At 47.9% G+C, this 10,317-nt stretch overlaps 1 protein-coding gene across 1 annotated transcript; it reads left to right on the forward strand.

Moving 5' to 3' along the window:
• The first annotated feature begins 2,502 nt into the window (after positions 1-2,502).
• LOC139309316 (E3 ubiquitin-protein ligase TRIM17-like) lies at positions 2,503-9,199 on the forward strand. The gene is made up of 3 exons (XM_070933371.1): positions 2,503-2,952; positions 8,260-8,355; positions 8,933-9,199. Exons 1-3 carry the CDS (start codon positions 2,539-2,541, stop codon positions 9,083-9,085), a joined length of 663 nt encoding a protein of 220 aa, XP_070789472.1. The 5' UTR covers positions 2,503-2,538; the 3' UTR covers positions 9,086-9,199.
• The last annotated feature ends 1,118 nt before the right edge of the window (positions 9,200-10,317 follow it).

Here is a 10,317-nt window from a genome sequence, read left to right on the forward strand (position 1 = left end):
GATATATGGCATCCTAAGGATGTTTGTCTCCCTTACTTGGACAACAATGCTGTGTGCAGATTCTGGACAAATCAGAGGAATTCCACAGCCGAACTACACACATCACAAAGATAGCTGCAACTCCTCCCCCCACCCCCCATGGACGAATGGAAAGGCTGGTGGCATTGACTGACAGGATGGTTGCCTGATTCCAACTGGTTAAGAACCGAATAACGATGTTGGGTGAATCTTGGAAAATTAAATAGTTTTCAGATTCAAAGGGGGGGGGGGGGCAAATGATGGGCTGTCTGCTAAAATGAAGCCAGGTCTTGCACCCACTTGAAAGTAAGTCAGGAAGCCTGTAATTGTGGAGTCTGTCTGGCAAGAACAAAGGCTGCTGATTCACAGGAAATATGCATGTGTAAAGCTTGTAACAATTCTGGGTAGTTAGAAAGCTGATAAAAGTAACTAGAGTTAGGTAAATTACAGACCTCAGCTAAAAGTTAGGAATAGAGATGGCCTGCAGCAAATCAAAGGGGCATTAGATAACTCCTGGGGCATTCATTAGCCAAGGTTTAGGAATAGGGACAGCTAGAGACCTATAGAACAAACTGTAAAATTATTACTACAATGTTTATTAGATGATATTTCTTACTATCCCGCCTTGTCCTGCCTTCTTCTTTAGTGAAAATGTATAAAGCTTTCTTCATCCTTTGTTCTTGGCTCTCTTGGCATTTTGGCCAGGAGCCCTTTTCCTTGGGGTACCCCAATAAAAAGCAATCAAAACCTGCACCTCGTGTCTGGCATCCTTCATTGGCCTCAGCACCAGGTTCAGACCCCAATTGGGGACAACAATTAGTTAGGAACAGAATTGTTACCTAAGAGTGTCCATTAGTGTAAAAAAAAGGATGCTACAGCAAGATATAGAGAAATGTTTTCAGTGATTTTACTAGTTAGAATACAGACTTTAAAAAATTAGATAGGATTTTGCTATACAGTACTTCCCTTTAACACACTAGATGATACAATTTTAAACTTCCTAGGTTGAAGGTTTTCCTGCAACATAAATATGGGATATTAAAAAGGGATTTAGATGTGAATATTATGGAAATTTGGTATCTATAGTTTCCAGGCCCTAAATCTGTTTAGTAGCATCATAGTAGCCTCAGTCATATTAGTGATTCCTTCCTTCCTTCCTTCCTTCCTTCCTTCCTTCCTTCCTTCCTTCCTTCCTTCCTTCCTTCCTTCCTCCCTCCCTCCCTCCCTCCCTCCCTCCCTTCCTTCCCCTCCCTCCCTCCCTCCCAACACAGAAGGGTTTTCACCTGGTGCCAAAATGAGGCCACTGTGGGTACCAACTGAGGGTCTCTGGGGAGGACATTCCATAAATGAGGTGCCACCTCTGAAATGGCAAGATAAAGGAAGGGGCTTGGGAGTGTCCATGTCCCCTTGGGGAGCCCATTGTGACTAAGGAAGCCTCCCCCAAAAGCCCTTGAAAAAAGAGACTATAACATGTTCTCCACCCACCAGATTCCCTTCCCCCCCCCCATGGGTCCCCCTGTCCTAGGTTGGCCTGAGACTCCTAATGGCTCTTTCTATCCATCTTTTGCCTTAAGGGAGCTCATTGGTCAAACTTGAAGATTTCCATCCAGCAAATGATCCCATTCCACATTCTATATATTGCATAATCCACAAGGTAGTCTTTGCCCAATTTTGGAACTTTTCCTGATCCATTTCCTGATTGGCTGGCTGGGAAAGGGACAGTCCAGGCAGGTCTTCCTTTGCCAGATATTCATATTAGAAGTTAGGGGAAGGATTATAATTTCTACGTTCTCCTTTATCTGTGAGACATCCTATCGATTGCAGCATTGGCTTTGGGGTTTTATCAAGGGTTTCTCCCAGTTTCTGCCATGCCAAATTTACTCCATTCCGTTTCTGTCCCATAAATGTTTCGTTCTTCCCATTTTTTAAAAAAGCATTTTCCCCTTTAACAAGTGGCTGGCTGAATAATAATTGATGGTGAATCAGCCCCATGAATGTTTCTTCCTCCCCAGGATTTTTCAATATCTTTCCCTCTAGCAGGATACTTGGATCAGTAATTGACTGGGGGGTCCGTCCCAAGAATATTTGCTTCTCCCCAGATTTTAAAAAGCAGCACTTTTTCATGCGGCTGTTGATAAAAATAGGATCGCCAACATGATCGCCAACATCCGATGAGGGATATGAAGGAGAAGGAAGAGGAGGAGGGGGGGGAGGAGGAAGGAAAGAAGGAAGAAGAAGAAGATTAAGATTATTTTGAAAACTCCCCCCCCCCTCTTTGATGAGCTGATTGGGCCAATAATAATTGATCGGGGGTCCATCCTGTGAATGTTTGCTTCTCTCCAGTTTGTTGTTTTTAAAACACTTTTTTCCCCTTTAAGAAGCCAGCGAGGCTGACCGCAAGAATAACAACAATTCATTTCGGTTTCCCGTCTGGGCACAGCCCAAAGGCGGTCACCTGATTTGGAGGAAAAGAAACGAAACTTAACTTTCTCTTTCTTTGTCCCGGCGGAGGAGGCGGCGATGGCGGCCGAAGCGCCCTTGCAGGGTTTGCTGGAAGAAGCCACCTGCTCCATCTGCCTGGACTATTTCCAGGACCCCGTGCTCATCCCGGAGTGCGGCCACAACTTCTGCCGGGGCTGCCTGACCCGCAGTTGGGGGACGTCAGAATCGGAGGCTTCCTGCCCCCAATGCAGGCAGACCTTCGCGCCCCGCAGCCTCCTCCCCAACCGGCAGCTGGCGCGGGTGCTGGAAGGGGCCAAGCTATGCAGCAGCCATCCGGGCGAGGAAGGAGGGAGCCTCTGCCTGAAGCACCGGGAGCCCCTCGAGCTATTCTGTAAGGACCACGAGACCCTCATCTGCGTGGTCTGCGACCGATCCAAAGAGCACGAGGGCCACTCGGTGATCCCTATGGAGGAGGCTTTCCAGGAATACCAGGTAGGAGTCAGCCAGGAGGAATCCCTGCGGAGGGGCATCCAGATCCTTGGTCTTCCTGGCAATCCTTGGACCAATTTACTTTTTCTGTTGTCCACAAACTGGGTTTAGCCTGGCGCAGATGCGAATTAGAACCAGACTGGAGAGGAGGCTCAAGGGACTTTTAATGACGTACTTCAGCAAAAGCCAGAATCACTTCACAACTGTGTTACTAAAAGTGAACAACTGCAGTGATTCACTTAACAACTGCAGCAAGACCTTGGAAATTTAAAAACAGAACAGGATTTTAAAAAAATAAGGAATAAAAATTGACTGGTGGCCATATTTGCAAATTAGGACAAAATATAAAAAAGACAGGGAACAATATGGTATACACAGAGAACAATTGGAATTGGATAAGATATTATTAGGACCAGGAGAAAAAATGATCACAAAAATTATTATTATTATTATTATTATTTATTTGATTTGTATACCGCCCTACTCCCGAAGGACTCAGGGCGGTGAACAGCCAAGCAATAAGATACATAAATACAAAAATTTAAAAACCAGATTAAAATCGAATTAAATCATTTTTTGGCCCAGACAAATTAAAACACCCCAATAATTTAAGAACAGATTTAAAATTTATGTATTAAAAGAGGGAGGAGATTAGGCCAAGCCTGCTTGATGGAATAAAAGAGTCTTCACAGCGCGGCGGAAGGTGCGCAGATCCGGGATCCTCCGTATCTCTGGGGGGAGCTCATTCCAGACGGTAGGTGCCCCCACAGAGAAGGCTCTCCCCCTAGGGGTCGCCAGCCGACATTGTTTGGCTGACGGCACCCGGAGGAGTCCCTCTCTAACAGAGCGTACTGGCCGGTGGGAGGCTATTGGTGGTAGTAGGCGGTCCCGTAAATAACCAGGTCCTAAGCCATGGAGCGCTTTAAAGGTGGTAACCAAAACCTTGAAGCGCACCCGGAAGACCACCGGGAGCCAGTGCAGCTCGCGCAGGAGAGGTGTCACATGGGAGCGCCATGACGCTCCCATTACCACCCGCGCGGCCGCACTCTGCGCCAGTTGGAGCCTCCGGGTGCTCCTCAAGGGGAGCCCCATGTAGAGAGCATTACAATAGTCCAGGCGGGAGGTGACGAGGGCATGAGTGACTGTGTGTAACGAGTCCCGATCCAGAAAGGGACGCAACTGACGAATCAGGCGAACCTGATAAAAAATCCTCCCGGTCACGGCCGTCAAGTGCTCTTCTAAAGACAGCCGTGAATCCAGGAGGACGCCCAAGTTGCGAGCCCTCTCCGTGGGGGCCAGTGATTCGCCCCCAATAGTCAGAGATGGCGTCAACTGACTATACCGGGACGTCGGAAACCACAGCCACTCGGTCTTGGATGGGTCGAGCCTGAGCCTGTTCCTCCCCATCCAGATCCGTACGGCCTCCAGGCACCGGGACATCACTTCAAGGGCATCGTTGGGGTGATCTGGGGTGGAGATGTACAGCTGGGTGTCGTCAGCGTACTGATGGTACTCCACCCCGAAACCACGGATGATCTCGCCCAGCGGCTTCACATAAATGTTGAACAGGAGAGGCGAGAGGACCGACCCTTGCGGCACCCCACATATGAGGGGCCTCGGGGTCGACCTCTGTCCCCCTGTCAACACAGACTGCGACCGGTCAGAGAGAAAGGAGGAGAACCACCGTAACACAGTGCCTCCCACTCCTAACTCTTCCAACCGGTGCAGCATGATACCATGGTCGATGGTATCAAAAGCCGCTGAGAGATCTAACAGGACCAGGACAGAGGAGCACCCCCTGTCCCGAGCCCTCCAGAGATCATCAACCAACGCGACCAATGCCGTTTCCGTGCTGTACCCGGGCCTGAAACCCGACTGGAACGGATCCAGATACGTTGTTTCATCCAGGTGCTGGGGGAACTGTTTCGCGACCACACTCTCAACAACCTTCGCCACAAAACGAAGGTTGGAGACCGGACGATAATTTACCAACATTGCCGGGTCCAGGGATGGCTTCTTGAGGAGAGGCCTCACCACCGCCTCTTTCAAGGCGGCAGGAAAGACACCCTCACCCAACGAAGCATTTATAATCCCCTGGAACCAGCCTCGTGTCACCTCCCGAGAAGCCAGCACTAACCAGGAGGGACACGGGTCCAATAAACAAGTGGTCGCGTTCAGTCTACCCAGAATCCTGTCCACATCCTCAGGGGTCACAGGATCAAACTCATCCCAGATAACATTCTCAAGACCTGCCCCTGTCCCTCCTCCTGAGACTACCCAGTCGGAGTCCAGATCTTCCCGAATCTGAGTGATTTTGTCATACAGATATTGAACAAAATCCTCGGCTCTACCCTCCAAGGGGTCCTCCCGCGCTTCCTGGTGGAGCAGGGAGCGGGTCACCCTGAACAGGGCGGCCGGGCGATTATCTGATGACGCAATAAGAGCAGCAAAATAGCTACATTTCGCTGCTTTTATCGCCACTAGGTAAGTCCTAATATGAGATCTTACCAGTGTCCGGTCCGATTCAGAACGGCTGGCCCTCCAACTACTCTCTAGGCGTCTTTTCCGGCGCTTCAACTCCCTCAGCTCCTCGGTAAACCAAGGAGCTAAATGAGATCGGCGCCGGGTCAGAGGCCACAAAGGCACGACCCGGTCCAGAGCTCCAGCGGCCGCCCTATCCCAGGCGGCCACTAGGTCTCCAGTTGGGGCGTGTGCCAGAGCCTCAGGGAATGGCCCAAGCTCCATCTGGAACCTGTCAGGTTCCATCAGGCGCCTGGGGCGGAACCATCTTACCGGCTCCGCCTCCCTGCGGCGGGGTGTAGCGGTTCGAAGGTCGAAACGAAGGAGAGAGTGATCCGACCATGACAAGGGCTCGGTGACTATATCCCCTATCTCAAGATCACTCAACCACTGTCCAGAGACGAAAACCAGATCCAGCGTGTTTCCCCCCGTGTGTGTAGGGCCATGAATTAACTGGGTCAGGTCCATAGCTGTCATGGAAGCCATGAACTCCCGAGCCACCTCAGACGCCTCGCCCACGGACGGTAGGTTGAAATCCCCCATGACCATAAGCCTGGGGGTATCAACCGCCACCGCGGCGATGACATTGAGTAGCTCGGGCAGGGCTGCTGCCACGTGGCAGGGAGCCAGGTACGTGATCAGCAAACCCATCTGAACCCCATGGCCCCATCTCACGAGGAGGGATTCACAGCCGGTCGTCTGAGGGACAGTGGCCTCCCTCGGTTTCAGACCTTCCTTAATGATAACCGCTACCCCCCCGCCCCTCCCCTGTGACCTTGGCTGATGGAAGGCAAGGAAACCTGGAGGGCACATTTCAATGAGGGGAACCCCCCCCTCATGGCCCAACCAGGTCTCCGTAACACCTGCCAGGTCCGCACCCCCCTCCTGAATAAGATCACAAATGAGGGGGGCTTTATTTACTACGGACCTGGCATTGCACAGCATCAGCCAAAGGCCCGGGCCCTGAGGGTCTGTGCAACCTGGAAAACGGGTGGAGCTTAGGGGGCCGGAGCACGCCATCGCTCGTAAACAGCGAGTGCGAGCTCCCCTAACACGATATGGCCCCCTGCTCCCGCCATATCTACCCCTCCCACCCACAGTATTGATATTCAAAACACTATCTGGATGAGCTCTAACCCCCCCCCTCGATCCCGGGCCCACCCCCCCCCACCGTGCTTTACAGCCACACCCGACCCCGACCCTCCCCCTTGTGGGTTTTCCCCCAAACCCACAACCTGAGTTCTAATTTGACCCTCCCCCTCCCTGAGACCCCTTAAAAATTTAACTAAAAAATTTGATAAAAAAGCCCTCAACCCCCTAGTTTTCACATGCCACCTCTCTGGGTCCCAAAGCCCGTCATTGAGGTGGGCCCTCGATAACGATGAGGGCCACATCTGCGAGAGGGGGGAGTCTCGCAGCGCAAGCAAATCCGCAGTCGTGTACATCTCCCAGTGCAGCGATGGAGGAAGGGAGCTTAATCAGGGGTCTCAAGATGTATCATGGGGCCATATTGTTCAATGATGTACCATTGGTATCTCTACTGTCCTCCCACGACAGTAGGAGGGTTCTGACAATTTCAGCCAATGGGAACAGCGTCCAGTCCGCCCTCTCACGGCGGGACCCTCAAAGGGTCATAGATCGAAAAGTACTTCTCCCAGTGGCGAAAGTCCTGATGTGATAAAGAACCCCTCAGCAGTTGCATCAATTTACTGACCCATGGTCAGAGGGAGATAGATTATCAGTCAGTCAATCCGTGAGTCATGCCAGGGGCAAAGACAGAAATCCTTGGTAAGGTCTTATGCTCCAGATCGTATCCTAGTCAGTCCAGATGAAAGAGAAAAAGAAGGGAAGGGGAAGAGAGGAAAACGGGGTGGAGAAGGGGGCGGACTCCTTCAGTCAGGGCAGATAACAGGCCCTTTATTTGGCAAACAAAGTCCCAGGAGGGGGTAGGAGGAAGGAGGTTGGTATGCATACGAAGGGGAAAAACCCCTCCATTGCCCACCAACCCTATCTTCCTCATATTCTTCCGGGATAACAAGCTGCTTCCGAATTGTGAATAGAAGATACTGTAACTTAGATAAGGATGTAAGTTAAGACAGATAGAAGTAGAATTTGTGTATGGAAGTTAATGAGGATAGAGATGCCGATATAGAAAATCTGTTACTAGTGCTTAGGTTTTGATATGTTTCTTTTTGTATGTTGTTTTTGTTGTTTGTTATAGTTTTTTATTTTTTGTTCTTTTCTTTTTTTTTATACTGTATATTTTAATGTTTGAAAATTTAATAAATATTATTTTTTAAAAAAACAACTGCAGCAAGAACATCACTTAACTGTCTTGCTTAGCAAGGGAAATTGCCTGTAGGGGGAAATAGGCTCCCTTTGCCAGCTCCCTTTCCACATTTGCTCTAGAACGAAATTGTCATTCCTCCAAAGTCTTGAGTGCAGACCCCGAAAAACACTCCTGCTGGATCAGGCCAAACGTTCATTTCTCAGTGATGTTTCTGGATGACTGCAACCAGGAGACTCAGGCAGCTCACTTTAATGCCATTACAGGTAGTCCTCGACTTAAAACCATTCGTTTAGCGACTGTTCAAAGTTACGATGACAATGAAAAAAGTGACATAATGTTTTTCACCCTTGTGATCATTGCAGCATTCTGTGGTCACATGATCAAAATTTGGATGCTTGCCAACTGCCATGTATTTATGATGATTGCATATATCTTCTAACTGGGTCTTCCCTCCGATGTAATCCTTTACGGAAAAGAAACTCAAAACTTGTATTTTTCAGATCAAGCTGGAGGATTGCCTGAAGGCTCAGAAGGAGGAGAAAGAAAAAATAGCTACATACAAAGGAGACACAGAGCAAACAGTGAAGGAGATGCTTGTAAGTATTGATCCAAGGGTGAAGAGCTTCTGAGCTAATAGGAAGGAAAACACCATCTGCCATCTTTGATAATAGGCAGCCTGTGTTTTAGTACAAATTCTGACTTAAATGAAATTCAAGTTAAAGACGGTATTAGGGCACAGAACTTGTTCTTAACCTGGGGACTGAGATGTCACCATCGGCTGAATGAGTCACAGTTGGGTTAAGTGCCCCTATCCCATGAGCCGTGTTTTATACAATGGGTTTGTTTTGTTTAATAAATTAAGGCAAACCATATTTCCTCCTATTGAAAAAATTGTGACACAAACATTTTTCTATCTCTTTTTTTGGAATCCCTGATTGCCAAGAAAATTTTCATGAGAGATCATTAAACTAGAGCCTTAAAAAAAAAACCTTTCCCCCCTCCACTTTTTAATATCAAATGGGTTTTTTGTCTTCTTCGGATATTCTCCCACCTCACTTCTGGATTCTTCAAGGAATCTGTTTAATTATTATAACAATTAAAATAAAAGTAAAAATAATTAAGTAAAACAATAAAAATAAAATAAAATTATGTCTTTTGTCCTTCTTGTTCTAGGACCTCATCAAAGAAGTGAAAAAAGATGTAGTGGCTGAATTCAGAGAGCTACAACTCTGGTTAGAAGGACAGGAGAAGCTTCTGTTGACTCAAATGGAAGAGACGGAGAAGGATATTATGGCAAGAAAGGAGAAGGGTGGACTGGAGGACTGAGATCTGGTCTGCCACCCCCTACTTACTCATGGAATGGGAGGCCCCAGACAAGGAGATCTCAGAGAAGCGGGGAGGCTGAGGAACAACATAATAAAAAATGAGTGACTCTTGTGATATCCAATCTCATTCAAAACTGAAACCTGAGATGCAGGCTCCACTTAGAGAAAATATAGTGGTACGAGGAGGAAATAGATTCCATCCTAGTTTACACATCATTTTCTATTTCAGACCTTTATAATAGAAGCAACAAAATCCCACTTATAGGGAAGAGCCAGAGAAAATGTGCTTACTATTCTTACCTGTTATAAGGACACATAACCCCACTTGGGCAGACATTCAGACACAGATGAATGTCCTTCTAACACCAGAGGAACAGAGACTGGTAACGGGGGACAATGGAGTGGCAGTTTTTTTAAAAAAAAGAGCATGAGAGTGACAACCGGCTGGGAATTCCACCTCAGGGAGCCGGAATGGGATCTGGATGATGATGGGGACAATATGAGGCTACAGAATTCTCAATCTTTAGTCTTCTATGGAATCCAAAATGGAGTTCCCTAAAGTAAGAATCTTGCAAAAGTATCTGAAATAAGGCAGAAAGAAAGATGAGAGTCCTGAGGACTTTTCTTGAAAGAATATACTGGGCTTTCAGGCAATACACTGATTTAGATCCTGAAGCCTCAGAAAATCAGAAAATGATAAACATGATTTCTATAGGGCAGTCAGCAGAAGATATTAGAAGAAAGTTACAGAAATTAGAAGGAGGTCCAGGGAAAGGCATTTGAGAATTGGTTGAGATAGCTTATAAAGTTTTTTTTTACCTCCAGAGGGTAAGAAGAAAATAAGAAAGAAATCCAGAAGGCTCCCCGAAATGCTATCTTCCTAGCAGATGCCCTTAGGCAGGAAAAGCTGTGAGGAAGGGGACACAATCCGGAAGAGGAGGGGGAGTTCAGGGCATGGAAGAGGAAAGGTCCCCTTGGGCCCCAACCAGTGTGTTATATGCAGGAAAGGAGGATATTGGAAGAGTGGGTGCCTGATGGCTAGAGCCATGCAAGCAGAAAAAGAAGAGGGAAGAGGCCAGGGGAAGGAAGCTATTGCTCCCCCAACCCTTGGTGGAAGTCCAAATTGGGGGATCTAAACATAAGGTGTTAATAGATACAGGAGCCGGTAGATCTGTCCTTAACAGACCTATTGCTCCTTGGACTACCTATGAGATACTTTTTGTTGGGGCTTCT

The sequence above is a fragment of the Pituophis catenifer genome, unplaced genomic scaffold (assembly GCF_029215685.1).
Source record: "Pituophis catenifer annectens isolate HBS135680 unplaced genomic scaffold, rPitCat1.0.hap2 SCAF_2, whole genome shotgun sequence".
In the NCBI taxonomy this organism is placed as follows: Eukaryota; Metazoa; Chordata; class Lepidosauria; order Squamata; family Colubridae; genus Pituophis; species Pituophis catenifer.